The sequence below is a fragment of the Grampus griseus genome, assembly GCF_964374135.1.
Source record: "Grampus griseus genome assembly, chromosome: 2".
Classification (NCBI taxonomy): domain Eukaryota; kingdom Metazoa; phylum Chordata; class Mammalia; order Artiodactyla; family Delphinidae; genus Grampus; species Grampus griseus.
The window spans coordinates 135,988,202-136,009,040 of NC_139018.1; the positions used below are offsets into that span (position 1 = coordinate 135,988,202).

The following is a 20,839-nucleotide window of genomic DNA, read 5'->3' on the forward strand; positions in this document are numbered from 1 at the left end:
TCATAGTTTGCTCAACCCAAATGACAATATCCCAAGTCTACTGAAGCTTAGGAAAGAGGAATGGAAATCCCGTGGATTCCCCCCACCTCCTTTCTTCTCTCTCCCCACACACTATTATCCTTTTTCTGAACTATTTGAGAATGTTATAGACATTCACAATGGCGAATTTCGTAGAAACAAGAATATTCACTTACATAAATGTATAATAGTTTATCAAAATCTGACAATAAACATTTATACAATACTATGGGTTAATCTAAACACTTTATTCATATTTTACCAATTGCGTCACTAACGCCTTATGTAGCAAAAGAAAAAAAAATTGTTTTCTGGTCCAGGATCTAAATTATAATTATATATCATACTGACGTGCCATGTCTTTTTAGTCTCTGTTAGCTCAATTCCTGTTTTTTTTTTTTTTGCTTTTCATGACCTTGACATTTTTGAAAAGTATAGATTGGATATTTTGCAGCATGTCCCTCATTTTGGGTTTGCTGATTTTCCTCGTAGTTAACATTTAGGTTATGCATTTTGGGGCAGGAAAATCATAGAAACGATGCTGAAGTGATGCTAAAGTGATGCTAAAGTGGTGCTTAAGTGATGCTAAAGTGATGGTGGGTCTTTCTCGGGGCATCTTATCTGCTGATGTTGACTTTGGTCACTTGATTAAGGTGATATCTGCCAGTTTTCTCCACTGGAAAGTTATTATCATTCCCTTTATGATGGATTAGTATCTTGTGGGAGGTACACTGGGACATCCTCAGGCCGGTATGGCCAGCCTGTGATTGACATTGTCTTTTCCCATTGGTTTCAGAGTCTAACAGCCGCAGGGCGGTGAACAGAGGCTATGTCGCCATCTTGCTCCGGCTGCATCAGGACTGGCACAGCCATGACACGACCAATTCCTACGTGCTGATCCGCAGGGCGCTTCTGCTTTGCCTCAGGCATATTGCCAACCTCCAGTCTGGCAGGGAGGCCTTCCGGGCAGCTCAGGGCATGGAGATCCTTTTCAGCACCACACAGGTAATCAGCATGGGGATTATCTCTGCAGCTGGATGACACCTGGGTGATTCCTGAAGGCCGTCATTTAGGACTCACCTTCACTAAAGTTGGGAAACCTCAATATGTTTCTTGCTTCCTGCTCTGGGCAGATGTTCTGGACTCAAATCCTCATTCCTTCACTCACTCATGTACTGATTGACTCATGTATTCAATACATATTAGTTGGGTACACACTGGCTAGTTCAGTGATTAAGACTGTTGATTTTAAAGCTAGAGAACCTGGCTTCAGATCCCAGCCCTAGCACCTATAGCTGTGCAACTTTAGAAAAGTCACCCACCTTCTCTGGGACTCAAGTTTCTTCTTCTTAAAAAAAATAGAAATGATAAAATCTAGGTTTTTGCGTGGCCTGAATAAGTTAACATAGACATGTCTATGTTAGCAGCGTTCTTGCCATGACTTAACTGCTTTATGAGTGTGAGTGGTTATTGGAATAATAATTAGTTTTGGGGACCTAGTGGTGAATATGATAGACGAGACCCCTGATCTTTTGGGGCAAGCATTCCACCAGAGAGTTGGACACTAAGGAAGCAAAGAATTCAATCTGGAAGATAATTTCATATTGCTCTGTGAAATCAACAGAGGAAGGGCACAGGTCTACAGTGACTTTTACATATGCAGGGAGAAGGTCTTCTCTTAGAGGGGTCAAGTCTTCTCTGAGCAGGTGACACCTAAGCTGAGACCTGAATTATTGAAGGAGTCTGTCATGCCAAGTTTAAGAGGAAGAGCATCCCAGGCAAAGGGAGTGGCACCTATAAGGGCTGTCACTTACCTGCACCCCAGTGGAATAAGTGTCTAGGGTTTCCTGGATTTCAACCAAATAATAAATTCCTTAATTTCACTTGATTAGGGCTAATTTAAACACCATCATGCGAGGCTACCTATACGTTCTCCATGGATGATGTGAGTATCTCCCAAATACCCATCATCTGCTCACCAAACCTCTCCTGGGGCCAAGGCAGCCGTGTTTCACACACATCATGTTCCTTGCTGTCTTCGTATTAGTCAGTCTCTGCACTGCTTTCATTGGTCTTGTTGCTTCTCTCTGGACACCCTCCAATTTCTCTGTACCTGAGTACATCTGAGGTAATGAAGCGGTCAACGAGAGTGCCGTTTTCCAACCACGGCATCTGTAGACTCTAACCATTTTTTTAGAAAAGCTTTTTTCCCCTCCTCTAAACAATAACATAATACTGCACTGCAAACCAGTATCTAATTTTCTGTCTGCTATTGCCTCTGGGTTTCTCTCCATCATTACAGCTTTCAGAGCTTCTCGGTCATGAAATAGCTACATTTTCCATTCTATTCCTCTGGATGAGGAAGTGCTTTGAATTTTTCCAAGGTTCACCATACTTTGTGAGCCTGTGTCCCCCAGATCTTGAATCTCTCCCAGCCTTTGTGAAACTCCCCGCGTATTGTTGATGCCTAGAATCCCCCAGCTCTGGCTCGTGTGGTTTAGCCAGCTCCTCTGCCCCCGCCCTCGGCAGTATTGACTGTTTTTCCGATCTGTGTTAAAAAAACAAACAAACAAACCAAAAAAAAAAAACAATTAAAAGAGCAATACAGGGAAAAGATGGTGATCCCAGAGGTACAGGTCAATGACAAGAAGAGAGTGGAGAAAATACCAAGTGAAGCACAGGCATGAAAGGGGCTGTGAGCCCAGAAGCAGGCTTTTATAAGCAGTTCCTCAGCACGACAATAAAGACCTCAACTGCTCAATTAAGCAAATTTACAATGAGCTCCTGGCCTCCAATTACTGTTGGGAATGGAAGCAGGATGTGAGCAGAGGCAGAATCTGCACTTGGTGGCCAGGTTTCTCCTGCCTGAAAAGTTTCCCAGCACGCGGGCTGAGTGCTCTGAGCACAGATGCCCTTGCAGCTGTGCTGGAGTTAGAGCTGCCCATCCATTCTCTCCCCTCTCCTGCCAGAGAAGATGCGTGAGTCACAGGATGGCCAACTGGAGAACCTTGGATCTAGGGATGTCATTTCAGTAGCTATTGCAAATTATGCTGCTTCTACTGCTGCTGCTGCAGCTGATGGAGATGACAACGAAAATGAAGGAGAAGAGGAGGAAGAAGAAGGAGGAAGGAGGAAGAGGACGAGAGAATGAGATTTGTCCTGAATGCTTACTATAGCTTAGGGCTGGCATAGCAGTTTATGCAGACTTTCTGATTTCAGCATTTCAAAGGATTTGAAACTGATGGTCTTACTCAACAGTCCGTATTTCTGTCCACTGGACCAGAGGTTCTCTAAGTTAAGTGTGATCAAAGCCACCTACATGGCTGCAAGGGCCCCATCCTCAGAGTTTCTGATTCAGTAGGTCTGGGATGGTCCTGAGAAGTTGTGTTTCTAACAAATTCCTAAGTGATGTTGATACTGCTGGTCTGGGTCACACTTTGAAAACCACAGTCCTTTACTATTTTTATTGGTGCTTGTGGTGTAATTGCAAGCCTACCGGGCATGAGAGTGACTGAGAAAGAACTCTCTTTGAGTCCTTCCCACAGACTTTGCCCATCATATTGTTCTTTGCCTTCCTGCTGAGGCCACTGCTTGCCATGATTCTCTCTCAATAACCCCACCTCTTTGTTTCCTGGGTCCCACAGCCTTTCCTCTGAGCATCCTTTAAACGTTCAGAGGATCAGATTGTCCATAATGCAGTGAGGCTGCTGTGTAACGTAACGGGATCTTGTTGGAGCTTTGTATGAGGAAGGACAAAGAAGGCTGACAGTTTGGATGTAACGTTAAAAACAAACCCCTGCAAGGATGCCCTGAAACAGTTTGAGATCGTTATCAATTCGGAGAAAGGGGTAATTGCAGGTGGAACAAACTTGTATGAAATAATCAGGTAAAGGGGCCACTCTCTGGAGCTAGAACAGCTTCAGAGACCAAAAACATTGCCAAGATTGGTGGTTTTCAAACTTGACGGTGTGTCACAATCTCTTAGAGGGCTTGTTAATACACAGGTAGCTGGACCCCGCTCCTAGGGTTTCTAATCATTAGATCTGAGTAGATCTGATTCTACATTTCTACCAAGTACTCAGCTGATGTTAATGCTGCTGGTCTGGGACCCTCACTTTGAGAACCACTAGAATGAACTCTGATAGTCTTTGAAAAAGTTGCAGCTACTGTCATATGCTCAGAAAGCATGGCAGGCCAGGTCTTGATTCATCAGGACCCTTTTTGTCCACAGGACTGATTACCCCAGCATTGTGGATCTACAGAAGGAAGGGCTGAGTCCTAAAGGGAATGTCACCCACTTGGGAATCAGGAGCTCGATACTCTGGAGGTCAGGGTAATTGGAGATCATTTACTGTTTATTCAGTCAATGTTTCCTGAGCTTCCGCTTTGTGAAAGGTATTGGGGTTAGGTAGGGAGTTCAAAGAGGAAGGTGATTAGAGTTCCCATCCTCCTCAGCACACCTGCTGTCCTACAGGGGAAATCAGGATCACTGCAGTATAGGCAGCAAGTGGGATGCCAGAGTGGAACTGGCAAAGCCATGCAGAGGAAGGAGAGCTCTGGGTGGTCTTGGCTGACCAGAGAAGGCTTCGAGAAGGACGTCATTGACATTTGAGTCAAAGCAGAGCGCTTGAAAAACTTGCTTTGTGCACAGAAGTGCGAGGAGTTAGCCAGGAGGTACAGACTGGAGAGGAAAGCAGTGTACAACTAGTGGAACCACTAAGACATTCTGGAGAGTCAGGCAAGAGGGAAATACCTGGACAAGAGTGAACCAGAAGGTCCCAAACCAAAGGTGTTTCCATCTAAGACAGTCCTAAATTGAAGCTACACCACATCTGTTCTGGACCTTAGAATATGCCCGTCTATGTTCAGAGAGTTTCTGGAGAGAGAGGAAGGAGAGGGGCCACTCTAAGGCTGGCATGGAAGAGTGATCTTCAGAGCTGAAACCTGAATGACAAGAAAGAACCAGTGTTGTGAAGGTCTGATATGAGGGCTGCAGGGAGAGGGTAAAAAAGGCAAATGTGAAGGTCCTCAGGTGGTGGGGTCGGGGGTGGGGCAGAAGCATGGGCAGGAAAAGTGGGGAGAAATGATGTGAAGCTGGAGACATAGGTGGGACCAGAGTGTCTAGAGCATACTGAACCATGATAAGGAATTTGAGTTTTATTCCATCAGATTTTAAGCAGGTACAAAGAAGGGGGAAGACAGATTTGGAGAGTTTGGGAAGGCCAGATCATGTAGAGTTTTCTAGAGCATGAAAAGGAATTCAGATTTTATTTTTTTTTTAGGTTTGAAACAGGGTAGACAATATGATTTATGCTTTTTATTTTTCATTAAAAATTTAAAAAATTTAATGGTGGCAAAATCCATATAACATAAAATTGACCATCTTAGCCATTTTTCAGTGTACATTTCAGTAGTAAATAGCTTCAAGCTCTTGTATAACTAATCTCCAAAACTCTTCATCCTGAAAAACTGAAACTCTACACCCATTCAAACTGATTTATGCTTTTCAAGGATCGTTCTGGCTGCCCTTTGGAGAGGAGAGTCTCCAAGGGCACAAGAGAAGGAGGGAGAGGCAGGAGGGCAAGGGGAGGAGTCAGACTGTGGGAGCCGAGGCAGGAGATACTGATGGCTTTGGCTCGTGAGAAGCAGAGCTTAAACCCAGGACTCCTGTTTCTTCCTCAGGCTCCTCTTCCACTAGAATGTGTCATTTTTTTTACTGTGGGGATTATTGCTAGGACTCTGCCCTGAATTAGCAGTGGTCTGCTAAAGTCCTCTTTTCAGATTCTTATACGGTTTTATGACTCTGATGATGCCTCCTGGCATCCTACTAGCTAAAGCTTACAGAATGCTTACTATTAGGCACTCACCTTACCTGTAACTCATTTAATTCAGACACAACCTTATGAGAGAGGTTCTGGTATGATTTCCTCTTTACAGATAAGGAAGCGGCAGCACAAAGAGGTGTAGTAACTTGCCAGGGTTGTACAGTAATTAGCAATCGTCAGCCCAGGATTTGAATTCAGGTAGTCTTGCTCTGGGATCTGAGCTGCGTGCTCTACTCTGTCGTGCGTATGTATCATGAAAGTAGGGTATTTGTCATCCCAAAGCTAAAGCAAAGATGTTAAATGTGAATTGAATATTTTAAGCACTCTTGTATTTTATCATCTTTTCCAAGTAGCAGGTGGGTTATTGGGAATCATGGGAAGAGTGAGCCTACAAATCTCACCTTTGCCCCCAATTCTGAGACATTGGTCCACAGGAATCCTATTTCTTGGAGTCTTGTCATTTTATGATACTCAGCACAGGTGCTGACCCTGCACTCGTAGGAGCCTGAGAGTGAGTGCCTCCTTAAATTTTGTGTCCGGGACACCTCCTTGCCTCACATTAGCCCTGGTCCTGATCCATTAACACCAGGAAAATGTTGGCAAAGGATCTAGGCATTCCTATTAACTTGGACCCAACGATCATCTTTAAATTCATAAATGTTTTCCCCTGAGTAGAGCAGACACCAGATATAACATTATCCCTAATGCCTAGGTTTCTGTAGATACTAATACTCCTTCCATCCCCCAAATTCGGTTCATGGTGCGGCCCAATTGAAACAGGACGCTTGGACTTGACTCCATCCTTTCACCTGCTTTCCACCTGCACCATCCCACACCAAGTAAAACATTACACTGTTACCATCATCAGCAATAGTACCAATGGCAATCATAGACAGACCTGGCTTCCAAAGTGCTGGCAGTTTTGACTGAGTTCCCTGGCTTGGACTTGGCTCACTATCTCCTAAGGCTGAGGCTTAGAGCATTATCGCTGATCAGTCATCTACCTTACCATTCTTCATCCTCCATGCTCAGTTCTCTCTTTTTCCGATACTCATAATTTTCAGTAAGCACTTAAAACTATTTGACCAGTCCCAGCGATAAAATAGCCTCAACGAATTTATTTTCCTTGGAGAGTGTTTCCTGCTGTTGGTTCAGGATACCTGATTGGTATTATTTGAGTACATGGAAGGGGAAATAGCATTCTTTTTTTGGGGGGGGGCTGCTAAGTAACATTTATTTTTCTCTTTTAATAATAGCATTTATTTATTTATTTTTAAAATCTTTATTGGAGTATAATTGCTTTACGATGGTGTGTTAGTTTCTGCTTTATAACAAAGTGAATACATATACATATGTTCCCATATCTCTTCCCTCTTGTGTCTCCCTCCCTCCCACCCTCCCTATCCCACCCCTCTAGGAGGTCACAAAGCACCGAGCTGATCTCCCTGTGCTATTTGGCTGCTTCCTACTAGCTATCGGTTTTGCATTTGGTAGTGTATATATGTCCATGCCACTCTCTCACTTTGTTCCAGCTTACCCTTCCCCCTCCCCATGTCCTCAAGTCTATTCTCTAGTAAGTCTGCGTCTTTATTCCCATCCTGCCCCTAGGTTCTTTGTGACCATTTTTTTTTTTAGATTCCATATATATGTGTTATCATACGGTATTTGTTTTTCTCTTTCTCACTTACTTCACTCTGTATGACAGACTCTAGGTGCATCCACCTCACTACAAATAATTTCGTTTCCTTTTATGCCTGAGTAATATTCCATTGTATATATGAGCCACATCTTCTTTATCCATTCATCGGTTGATGGACACTTAGCTTGCTTCCATGTCCTGGCTATTGTAAGTAGAGCTGCAATGAACATTGTGGTACATGATTCTCTTTGAATTACGGTTTTCTCAGGGTATATGCCCAGGAGTGGGATTGCTGGGTCATATGGTAGTTCTATTTTTAGTTTTTTAAGGAACCTCCATACTGTTCTTAATAGTGGCTCTATTAATTTACATTCCCACCAACAGTGCAAGAGGGTTGCCTTTTCTCCACACACTCTCCAGCATTTATTGTTTCTAGATTTTTTGATGATGGCCGTTCTGACAGGAGTGAGGTGATATCTCATTGTAGTTTTGATTTGCATTTCTCTAATGATTAATGATTTTGAGCATTCTTTCATGTGTTTGTTGGCAATCTGTATATCTTCTTTGGAGAAATGTCTACTTAGGTCTCCTGCCCATTTTTGGTTGGGTTGTTTGTTTTTTTGATATTGAGCTGCAAGAGCTGCTTGTAAATTTTGGAGATTGATCCTTTGTCAGTTGCTTCATTTGCAAATATTTTCTCCCATTCTGAGGGCTGTCTTTTAGTCTTGTTTATGGTTTCCTTTGGTGTGCAAAAGCTTTTAAGTTTCGTTAGGTACCATTTGTTTATTTTTGCTTTTATTTCCATTTCTGTAGGAGGTGGATCAAAAAGGATCTTGCTGTGATTTATGTCATAGAGTGTTCTGCCTATGTTTTCCTCTAAGAGTTTTACAGTGTCTGGCCTTACATTTAGGTCTTTAATACATTTTGAGTTTATTTTTGTGTATGGTGTTAGGGAGTGTTCTAATTTCATTCTTTCACACATAGATGTCCTGTTTTCCTAGCATTACTTATTGCAGAGGCTGTCTTTTCTCCATTGTATATTCTGGCCTCCTTTATCAAAAATAAGGTGACCGTATGTGCATGGGTTTATCTCTGGGCTTTCATCCTGTTCCATTGATTTATATTTCTGTTTTTATGCCAGTACCATACTATCTTGATACCTGTAGCTTTGTAGTATAGTGTGAAGTCAGGGAGCCTGATTCTTTCAGATCCATATTTCTTTCTCAAGATTGCTTTGGCTATTCGGGGTCTTTTGTGTTTCCATACAAATTGTGAAATTCTTTGTTCTACTTCTATGAAAAATGTCAGTGGTAGTTTGATAGGGATTGCACTGAATCTGTAGATTGCTTTGGATAGTATAGTCATTTTCACAATGTTGATTCTTCCAGTCCAAGAACATGGTATATCTCTCCATCTGTTTGTGTCATCTTTAATTTCTTTCATCAGTGTCTTATAGTTTTCTGCATACAGGTCTTTTGTCTCAGGTAGGTTTATTCCTAGGTGTTTTATTCTTTTTCTTGCAATGGTAAATGGGAGTGTTTCCTTAATTTCTCTTTCAGATTTTTCATTATTGTATAGGAATGCAAGAGATTTCTGTGCATTAATTTTGTATCCTACTTTACCAAATTCATTGATTAGCTCTAGTAGTTTTCTGGTAGCATCTTTAGGATTCTCTATGTATAGTATCATGTCATCTGCAAACAGTGACAGTTTTACTTCTGCTTTTCCAACTTGGATTCCTTTTATTTCTTTTTCTTCTCTGAGTGCTGTGGCTAAAACTTCCAAAACTATGCTGAATAATAGTCGTGAGAGTGGGCAACCTTGTCTTGTTCCTGATCTTAGTGGAAATGGTTTCAGTTTTTCACCATTGAGGACGATGTTGGCTGTGGGTTTGTCATATATGGCCTTTATTATGTTGAGGTAAGTTCCCTCTATGCCTACTTTCTGCAGGGTTTTTATCATAAATGGGTGTTGAATTTTGTCAAAAGCTTTTTCTGCATGTATAGAGATGATCATGTGGTTTTTATTCTTCAATTTATTAATATGGTGTATCACACTGATTTATTTGTGTATATTGAAGAATCCTTGCATTAGTGGGATAAACCCCACTTGCTCATGGTGTATGATCCTTTTAATGTGCTGTTGGATTCTGTTTGCTAGTATTTTGTTGAGGATTTTTGCATCTATGTTCATCAGTGATATTGGCCTGTAGTTTTCTTTCTTTGTGACATCTTTGTCTGATTTTGGTATCAGGGTGATGGTAGCCTCGTAGAATGAGTTTGGGAGTGTTCCTACCTCGGCTATATTTTGGAAGAGCTTGAGAAGCATAGGTGTTAACTCTTCTCTAAATGTTTGATGGAATTCGCCTGTGAAGCCATCTGGTTCTGGGCTTTTGTTTGTTGGAAGATTTTTAATCACAGTTTCAATTTCAGTGCTTGTCATTGGTCTGTTTATATTTTCTATTTCTTCCTGGTTCAGTCTTGGAAGGTTGTGCATTTCTAAGAATTTGTCCATTTCTTCCCGGTTGTCCATTTTATTGGCATAGAGTTGCTTGTAGTAATCTCTCATGATCATTTGTATTTCTACAGTGTCAGTTGTTACTTCTCCTTTTTCATTTCTAATTCTATTGATTTGAGTCTTCTCCCTTTTTTTCTTGATGAGTCTGGCTAATGCTTTATCAATTTTGTTTATCTTCTCAAAGAACCAGCTTTTAGTTTTATTGACTTTTGCTATTGTTTCCTTCATTTCTTTTTCTGATCTGATCTTTTTGATTTCTTTCCTTCTGCTAACTCTGGGGTTGTTTTGTTCTTCTTTCTCTAATTGCTTTAGGTGTTAGGTTAGGTGGTTTATTTGAGATGTTTCTTGTTTCTTAAGGTAGGATTGTATTGCTCTAAACTTCCGTCTTAGAACTGCTTTTGCTGCATCCCATAGGTTTTGGGTTGTCGTGTTTTCATTGTCATTTGTTTTTAGGTTCTTTTCTATTTCCTGTTTGATTTTTTCAGTGATCCCATGTTTATTAAATAGTGTATTGTTTAGCCTCCATGTGTTTGTACTTTGTACAGATTTTTTCCTGTAATTGATATCTACTCTTACACCGTTGTAGTCGGAAAAGATACTTGATACGATTTAAATTTCCTTAAATTTACCGAGGCTTGATTTGTGACCCAAGATGTGATCTATCCTGGAGAATGTTCCATGAGCATTTGAGAAGAAAGTGTATTCTGTTGTTTTTGGATGGAATGTCCTACAAATATCAATTAAGTCCATCTTGTTTTATGTATCATTTAAAGCTTGTGTTTCCTTATTTATTTTCATTTTGGATGATCTGTCCATTGGTGATAGTGGGGTGTTAAAATCCCCTACTATGATTGTGTTACTGTCCGTTTCCCCTTTTATGGCTGTTAAGAATTGCCTTATGTATTGAGGTGCTCCTATGTTGGGTGCATAAATATTTACAATTTTTATATCTTCTTGTTGGATTAATCCCTTGATCATTATGTAGTGTCCTTCTTTGTCTCTTGTAATAGTCTTTGTTTTAAAGTCTATTTTGTCTGATATGAGAATTGCTACTCCAGTTTTCCTTTGATTTTCTTTTGCATGGAATATCTTTTTCCATCCCCTCACTTTCCATCTGTATGTGACCCTAGGTCTGAAGTGGGTCTCTTGTAGACAGGATATATATGGGTCTTGTTTTTGTATCCATTCAGCCATTCTGTGTCTTTTGGTTGAGCATTTAATCCATTTACATTTTAGGTAGTTATCTATATGTATGTTCCTATTACCATTTTCTTGGGATTGTTTTTGTAGGTCTTTTCCTTCTCTTGTGTTTCCTGCCTCGAGAAGTTCCTTTAGCATTTGCTGTAATGCTGGTTTGGTGCTGCTGAATTCTCTTAGCTATTGCTTGTCTGTAAATGTTTTAATTTCTCCTTTGAATCTGAATGACATCCTTGCCAGGTAATGTAATCATGGTTGTAGGTTTTTCCCTTTCATCACTTAATAATTATGTCCTGCCACTCCCTTCTGGCTTGCAGAGTTTCTGCTGAAAGATCAGCTGTTAACCTTATGGGGATTCCCTTGTATGTTATTTTTCCCTTGCTGCTTTTAATATTTTTTCCTTGTATTTAATTTTTGATAGTTTGATTAATATGTGTCTTGGCATGTTTCTCCTTGGATTTAACCTGTATGGAACTCTCTGTGCTTCCTGGACTTGATTAATTATTTCCTTTCCCATATTATGGAAGTTTTCAACTATAATCTCTTCAAATATTTTCTCAGTCTAGTCACTTTATTTTCTCTTCTTTTTCTGGGACCCGTATAATTCGAATGTTGGTGCCTTTAATGTTGTCCCAGAGGTCTGTGAGACTGTCCTCAGTTCTTTTCATTCTTTTTTGTTTATTCTGCTCTGCAGTAGTTACTTCCACTATTTTATCTTCCAAGTCACTTATCCGTTCTTCTGCCTCAGTTATTCTGCTATTGATCCCTTCTAGAGAATTTTTAGTTTCATTTATTGTATTGTTCATGATTGTTTGTTTGCTCTTTAGTTCTTCTAGGTCCCTTCTAAACGTTTTTTGTATTTTCTCCATTCTATTGCCGCGATTTTGGATCATCCTTACTATCCTTATTCTGAATTCTTTTTCAGGTAGGCTGCCTATTTCTTCTTCATTTTTAGGTTTGGTGGGTTTTTATCTTGCTCATTCATCTGCTGTGTGTTTCTTTGTTTTCTTGTTTTGCTTAACGTACTGTGTTTGGGGTTTCCTTTTCACAGGCTGCAGGTTCATAGTTCCCATTGTTTTTGGTGTCTGCCTCCAGTGGCTAAGGTTGGTTCAGTTGGTTGTGTAGGCTTCCTGCTGGAGGGGAGTAGTGCCTGTGTTCTGGTGGATGAGGCTGTATCTTGGTTTTCTGGTCGGCAGGTCTGCGTCCAGTGGTGTGTTTTGGTGTGTCTGTGACCTTATTATGATTTTAGGCCGCCTCTCTGCTAATGTGTGGGGTTGTGTTCCTGTCTTGCTTGTTGTTTGGCATAGGGTGTACAGCACTGTTGCTTGCTGGTCATTGAGTGGAGCTGGGTCTTGGCGTTGAGATGGAGATATCTGGGAGATTTTTGCTGTTTGATATTATGTAGAGCTTGGAGGTCTTTGGTGGACCAGTGTCCTGAACTTGGCTCTCCCACCTCAGAGGCCACAGGCCTGATGCCTGGCCGGAGCACCAAGACCCTGTCATCCACATGGTTCAGAATAAAAGGGAGAAAAAGAGAAAGAAAGAAAGAAAAAATAAAATAAAAGAAAGTAAAAGAAAGTTATTAAAATAAAAAATAAATATTAAAAATAAGAAAAATTTTTTTGAAGTAATAAAAAAATAAAGAAGAGAGCAATCAAACAAAAAAACAAATCCACCAATGATAACAAGTGCTAAAAAGTATACCAAAAAACAAAAACACACACACACACGAAAAAACGGACAGACAGAACCCTAGGACAAATGGTAAAAGCAAAGCTATACAAAGTCAAACACAGAAGCATACACATACACCCTCAGAAAAATAGAAAAAGTAAAAAAAAAATATATATATATACATATATATATGTATATATATATATGTATATATATATATATGTGTGTGTATATATATATATATATATATATATATATATATATATATATATATATATATCATTGCTCCCAAAGTCCACCACCTCAATTTAGATGATTTGTTGTCTATTCGGGTCTTCCACAGATGCAGGATACATCAAGTTGATTGTGGAGCTTTAATCCGCTGATGCTAAGGCTGCTGGGAGAGATTTCCCTTTCTCTTCTTTGTTTGCACAGCTCCCAGGGTTCAGCTTTGGATTTGTCCCCGCCTCTGTGTGTAGGTCGCCTGAGGGTGTCTTTTCTTCACTCCGACAGGACAGAGTTAAAGGAGCAGCTGATTAGGGGGTTCTGTCTCACTCAGGCCGTTGAGAGGGAGGAGTACGGAATGTGGGGCAAGTCTGCGGCGGCAGAGGCTGACGTGACATTGCACCAGCCTGAGGTGCGCCGTGCGTTCTCCCGGGGAAGTTGTCCCTGGATCCTGGGACCCTGGCAGTGGCGGGTTGCACAGGCTCCCCGGAAGGGCGGTGGCTAGTGGCTAGTGACCTGTGCTCTCACACAGGCTTCTTGGTGGCGGCAGCAGCAGCCTTAGCGTCTCAAGTCCGTCTCTGGTGTCTGTGCTGTTAGCTGCGGCTTGCGCCGTCTCTGGAGCTCCTTTAAGCAGCGCTCTTAATCCCCTCTCCTTGTGCACCAGGAAACAGAGGCAAGAAAAAGTCTCTTGCCTCTTCGGCAGCTCCAGACCTTTTCTTGGATTCCCTCCCGGCTAGCCATGGTGTACTAACTCCCTGCAGGCTGTGTTCACGCCGCCAACCCCAGTCCTCTCCCTGGGATCTGACCTTCAAAGACGAAGCTTCCGCTCCCAGCCCCTGCCCGCCCCGGTGGGTGAGTGCCAATCGGCACTGATCCTCTGTGCGGGAATCTCTCCGCTTTGCCCTCCGCACCCCTGTTGCTGTGCTCTCCTCCATGGCTCCGAAGCTTCCCCCCTCCGCCACCCGCAGTCTCTGCCCGCGAAGGGGCTTCCTAGTGTGTGGAAACCTTTCCTCCTTCACGGCTCCCTTCCACTGGTGCAGGTCCCGTACCTATTCTTTTGTTTTCTTTTTTCTTTTGCCCTACCCAGGTACGTGGGGACTTTCTTGCCTTTTGGGAGGTCTGAGTTCTTCTGCCAGCGTTCAGTAGGTGTTCTGTAGGAGTTGTTCCATGTGTAGATGTGTTTCGATGTATTTGTGGGGAAGAAGGTGATCTCCACTTCTTACTCTTCCACCATCTTGAAGCTCCTCCTCGGAAATAACATTGTTGATTTTATTAAGAAATTTCTGTTTTGAAAGTTGGCTTACTTTTTTTTTACTTCGGAGTCATTTGGGTAGCTTGAATCCATGGCTTAAATTTTATTAAATGTGTTTCCTCCATGTTCTTTCCTGTGGAGCAGCCCATAATGTGGGCCTGGAGGTACCATGCCTGGCATAATTGTCACTGCCCTGTGGCATATTGTAAGCATCCTCCATATCTCCTACTGTGACTTATTGGCCTTAGAGCTTAGTGGAAACCCCTTAGTAATACCAAAGTGGAGGCTTACATTAGTCAACTTTCTGTATCAAGTCAGTAGACAAAACATTTACTAAGAGACTGCAGAAAATGGCCATATTTTTGCCAAAGACATACTGACTACTGCCAACCCTCTGTCTCTCAATTTAGTAAACTTGTTCTTACATTTTTCACAGTGGCTGAAAAGAAGGGTCTTGTCATGTTCCATCAGTATCAAAATGTTACATCTGCAAACCCAGTTTTTCTTTGCTTTGTGTAGGTACCAAGAGAGATCACCACTGTGGGCTTTGAGAAGAAGCATGTTACTTAAGTTAGGTACTTGGGATTCTCCTAGTCTTTCTTCTGATTTCATATTTTATCTTTTTCCTTGATATTTTTCTCTTCAGATCATAGCTGAAAGAGAAAAGTAAGACTTCTATCAATTCAGCTACTCACTCTCTAATTTAGGCCATAATTCACAACGACACATGGATGGTTGAAGGAAGATGCCATTACCTCCTCTTCCCTCAGCTATTCTGGACAATGTTTTACGTTAGGTGCAGCATCCCTTGAAAGTCTCTGAAGTCTATTTTCAGACTAAATTCATTCCAATAATATATTAGCTGTAAAAGAGAAATAAAAATGCAGATTACACACTGGACCAAAGCAGATCCTGTGTTAGACAAAATTCTCCATTAGAATGTTCAGATTAGATGTTCTACATTAAGGATATTTACTGTCCATTTAGGCTGCGTGTAATCCATTACTTGAAATAACATTATAGCAGAGGGACTCCACACAAGATGTCAGTGTCTGATATGATCTTCTCTTTGTTCAGAACTGCCTGGATGACAAAAGTCTGGAGCCTGTCATCTCCCTTGTGCTTCAGATCCTGAGGCAATGCTACCCTAAGAGTCCACTTCCCTTGGTCACAGCCAGCAGTGCTTATTCCTTCCCAGCGCCTGGGAGCACCGCCTCTGAACCTCCACATGTTCTAACTGAAGGTAGAGTACGTGAGTAGCTCTTCTGTACTTAGTTTGCTCATAGTTATGAGCTTTATGATGAACTTTTGCATTTGGATAATATTTCAGAGGAATGTGGATGAAAGTAGAATCAATTTTTTAAAGAGATCAACTGTGATTATCTAATAAGTAATTAGAGACATGTATGAGAAAGCTAGTTTTTCATAATACCAAGCTTGTTAATTTTATCCTGAATTATTAACTGTTGGCACTTTGCCTGGTAGCTATGGAATGCCTGTAGAGGCATCTCAGCTGATTTAAAAAAATCTATTTGCAATCCCATGATGGAGTCCCTCCACCATACAGACTGGTTCTGGAATTAATTTGCGCTAAGGATAAAATTGAAATCAAACTTTTGCTGTTTTGCCACCCCATGCAAGTCATTTTAGAATGCTTGAAAGTATGGTTATCCAATCTCCAAGAAGATTTTGTTGTCAGAAGATACTAGTGCTTTTCAACCTTGTCCTCCTTCCAGGGAACAGATTTTCCATAGGCATCATCTTGTCACAATGACACTGGGTGCTTTCTGTGGACTTTTGTTTAAAATCAGTTCCTTCGTATTAAAATTAGGGAATCAGTCAAGGTGCTGTCTACATTACAACAGCTTTGGCATATATGTGATCACTAAACTCTGGCAATGTTAGTTGCATAAATACTTCTACATAGAAATTGCATAAATACTTCTACATAGGGTGAAGGAAGCCAGAATGGTATTCATGTGTCATCTTATCCTGCACTCATTTTGCATTCAGTGTGGGACAGCAGTTTAGACGTTATGATATAGTGCTCTCACACGCCTATGTGCGCGTGATTTACACATCCAATAAGTGTAAGCGTGTGTTGGGATCCTGTACACTTAATAATGGCCCCTTACTTGTGAGAAGTACTAACCGTTGGGTGGCGAGAATCTCAATCCAAGGCAAAGGGGAAGCCTCATCCATTTCACCTCTGTTTTTTTTTTTCCCACTCAGAAGATTTTGAAGATGATGGCGAGGAAGAAGAGGACAAAGACTCAGATTCTGAAGATGTGAAAAAGGAAGTAGGTACACTAGCCCTTGCTTCTAATGATCTCTACATTCATAATTCTACAAAGGAAAATGTACCTTTCTATGTTCAGCTAAGCCCAGGGTAAAATTCTTCTTTTAGAAATTTTATTTATTTATTTTTGGTTGCTTTGGGTTTTTGTTGCTGCCCGCAGGCTTTCTCTAGTTGCAGTGAGCGGGGGCTACTCTTCCTTGTGGTGCACGGACTTCTCATTGTGGTGGCTTCTCTTGTTGCAGAGCACGGGCTCTAGGCACGCGAGCTTCAGTAATTGTGGCATGCGGGCTCAGTAGTTGTGGCTCGCGGGTTCTAGAGTGCAGGCTCAGTAGTTGTGATGCACAGGCTTAGTTGCTCCGCGGCATGTGAGATCTTCCCAGACCATGTCCCCTGGATTGGCAGGCAGGTTCTTAACCACTATGCCACCAGGGAAGTCCCGCCCAGGGTAAATTTTAAGGACGGACTTTTGCGTTTCCACTTTAAGGCTGGGCAGATACTGATGCTCACTAAATGATGGCTACTGTTACTGATTTCCAAGTTGTCATTTTTGTCTTGGTAGGCCCGGTACAATCCCATCGTCAAGTCAGAGGCTATCTATTATCAAGACACTAATATCATCAGGATAAGCCTGAGGTAGACACTTAGGGTTGGTGTATTTAATGAATGTGAAGGATATTCAGGCAAAGAGACCATGGAAAGATTTCCTAGGAAACTTTTTCTAGTAGATCTCCACTATCTTTGTAATAAGTCACTCTTCTTATCTACCCAGTCTATGCACAGGACCACTGAGTTGTACAATTCCATTTACCTTGGAGTTTTTGTGAACTGTGCTCCTTTGGGTTGTATGGTGCATATATCCTGGCCAGCGAGGAAGTGGTGCCTTTTGGTCTCTATCGATAATAACCTATGCTATAGAATGGAGGTCAGCCAACTCTCTAGGAAAGGTCAGATAATCATTATTCTACGTTTTGTGGACCATACAGTTTCTGTCACAACAACTTAACTTTGCTGGTGTAGCACAAAAGCAACCATAGACAATGTGTAAACAATAGGGCATGACCGTGTTCCACAAAAGCAGACAGTGGAGCATAGTTTACTGACAGCATTTCTAGAAAAAGGTTTCTAAACCTTGGCATTTTGGCTGGATAATTCTTTGTCATGGGGGGTTGTCCTGTGCATTATACGATGTTTAGCAGCACTCCTGACCTCAAGCCACAAGATGCTGGTGACATCTACCCCTTTGTACCCCAGTCATGAATCAAAACTGTCTCTAGGACTTGCCAAATATCCCTGTGGGGCAAAAATCACCCTGTGGTTAAGAACCACTGCTCTAGAATAATGATAATTTATCTATGAGTTATAATTCTGTCTCCATCTCTGTTGGTGGACATCGACTTGGACAAGTCCCTTCAAGTTATAGTTCCTTAGTTTTGACATCTGCAAAATAAGACTGAGAAGTAAATGCTACCTTTTATGACATTCCTGGAGATGAAATCTGGATTAAAAAAATCTATCTATCTATCTACCTATCTACTTGTCTATTTATCTATTATCCATCCATTCATCCTCCTCTCCCCCTCCCTCTCTTCCTTTCTTTTTACATACCATTCCATCTACACATCTGCGTAGGGAGAAAGAGAGTTTTTGCGTTCTCTGTCATAATAATCACTCACCTTGCTAATGGTAGTAGCAGACATAGAGGGAATGCCTCTTAGCCAAGTCTCTAGGTTCAGGCTGCTGTTGCTATTCTGGTGTGCTCAGGGTTTTGTTGATAAATAGAATCATTTCTGAAGTCATCAGTAGCAAATTGGCTCTTTGCTGTGACTTGCCAATGCAGGCCTATGGAGAACGTGCTGAATTATTTGAATAATACTGTGCTGCTACAGTCATTCATCAATGCCACTTTCCCACCCCTCTTGCTGGCTCTTTGATAACTGAATGTTTGATGTGCAGCATCAGTCACCTCTTGTATCTGATGTGGAGGGACAAGCTGCAGGCTGGTGCTCGACTTCACACAGCACAGGGTTGGGGGAGAGCTTCCAGACCGTCTCCTTACCCCCACTCTGCAATGATGGTGGGTTGGGGTGGAGTGGAATCTAAACAAATAAATCAATCCAGCTGGGAAGGGAGCATAAGACAGATAAGTGAGGGCCTGGAAATAATTCATCAAGAGCCTTCGAGCTGAGGAGAAGGTGAGAAGTAAGTGTGTGAGCATGCATTATAGAGAAACAGGAACGTCAGAGTAAGGGCTTGATCCTGGGGTATAGCAGGATTCAGGGAACCGGGGCCCTAGAAAACTGGTTTTCCCCTGGAGAACCCAGCAGCATTTGCTGCAAGTTATGTGGGCAAGAAGCCAAGAGTATTTATTTCTGGTCAGAGAATGGACGCAGGCCTTTAACTTGTGGCCTTTTCCTTTGAAAATCTTAGTTAACAATTGGGAGAAGCCTCTTAGAAAGAATGATTAAAAGGAACTTATATCTGTAAAGAGTCTTGAGAGTGTATAGTTGGGTGCTGTTCTTTGATTGAAAACTGTGAATGTCATCATAAGGAAAGAGAAACTTATAACGAATATAGACTAGAAGTTGGCCATGTTTGTTTTTTTTTCTTAATGAACACAAACATTAGATTTGGACAGACTCTGAAGAAGAGGAGGACAGAAAGGGTGAATTCAAGCTCTTCCTTCCTTTCTTCCCTCCTTTCCTCCTCTTAAGCTTTTTATTTCCTTCAGGTATTTTCTTGGATATGATCCATATGTGAGGCAGCATGCTAAGTTCTTAGCGATGTTAATATGATGCAAAAGCAAATAAGACATCGTTTTTATCTGCAAAGAATTCAGTCTAGTAAACTTGGGGATTGTCTCTGCCAGAGTTTGAATCGGCACCTTCAAAAGGGTGTTCAATTCAAATCTAAGGCTGGGGAAAGTCAATATTGGAAGGGTCGAACCTGAGGAGGGAGGGAGTTATCTGGGTTAGATGGGTACCAAAATCCTAAATGATGAAGCTTCTCTGGGTTGCCGTGAGGACAGAGAAGCTGGACCACTCCTAAATAAATGTAAAGGGTATTTATAAAATACAGAAGTAGTTGACAACCTGCTTGAGTGCCTGGAGATTCAGAGGCCAAGATTCAAGCTTTGAGGACCAGAGATGGTCTCTGTTACAAGTACTCCACTTTGCTGTTATACTGAGAAAGCCATCACAGGCAGTATATAAATGAATGGGCATGACTGTGATCCGATAAAACTTTATTTACAAAAACAAGCAGTGGGCCATAGTTTGCTAACACCTGCTCTAAGGCTGAGTAGGTCACCTAGATAGGCTGAAGCTCATGGGTTACCTGATGCTCCTCAGTCCAGACGTACCAACCTTACTTGCTGGTGGCGAGATGCTTCTCAATGCCTGCCAGGTTGCATTTCTATTGGTGCCACCTTGGGGCATGGCTGAGGCTGTAGCAGAGATGATGAAAGGAAGGAAGATCTGACAGATGAAGCTGGAAAGGATAAGTGTTGGGATCTCCAATATTAGACTAAGGAGTTTGGGCCTGGTATGTGCTGTATCTGAAAATATCATTATATCAGCCTCATGGGATCTATATTTCTTTTAATTTAAAGCTTGGAGGAAAATTGCAGAAGATGGATGGAATATTGCACTTTATCCTCTGAATCGGGAATATAACATTTTTTTAAAATGATTTTTAAAAAAATTTATGTTAACCCTCTTATTTATTTTTTGGCTGCGTTGGGTCTTCGTTGCTGTGTGCGGGCTTTCTCTAGTTGGGGTGAGCGGGGGCTACTCTTCGTTGCGGTGCACGGGCTTCTCATTGTGGTGGCTTCTCTTGTTGAGGAGCACAGGTTCTAGGTGCGCAGGCTTCAGTAGTTGTGGCTCACAGGCTCTAGAGCACAGGCTCAGTAGTTGTGGCACACAGACTTAGTTGCTCCACAGCATGTGGGATATTCCCAGACCAGGGCTCGAACCCATGTCCCCTGCACTGGCAGGTGGATTCTTAACCACTGCGCCACCAGGGAAGCCCAGGAATATAACATTTATTTTCCACATTTATTTGATTTCAGGAAGAATAAGCCAGGCTTTCAGGACTATCAGGTTTTTCCTTAGCTAACAAAATAGATTCCTAAAATATAGGGTGGATTCCCCCCCTATTTTATTAGGGAAACTTGATCTAGGAGAGGCACAGAAAGA

The 20,839-nt window shown here is 41.7% G+C and overlaps 1 protein-coding gene across 3 annotated transcripts in view; it reads left to right on the forward strand.

Moving 5' to 3' along the window:
- AGBL1 (AGBL carboxypeptidase 1) overlaps positions 1–20,839 on the forward strand; it is a 775,280-nt gene that overhangs the window by 163,426 nt on the left and 591,015 nt on the right. For 2 of the 3 annotated variants that reach the window (XM_082681486.1, XM_082681484.1), the window contains exons 7-9: positions 815–1,023; positions 15,425–15,590; positions 16,580–16,647. In XM_082681486.1, the coding sequence (XP_082537612.1) occupies positions 815–1,023; positions 15,425–15,590; positions 16,580–16,647 (443 nt within the window). The remainder of the gene's footprint in view (positions 1–814; positions 1,024–15,424; positions 15,591–16,579; positions 16,648–20,839) is intronic. The other variant, XM_082681485.1, reaches the window with a different exon arrangement.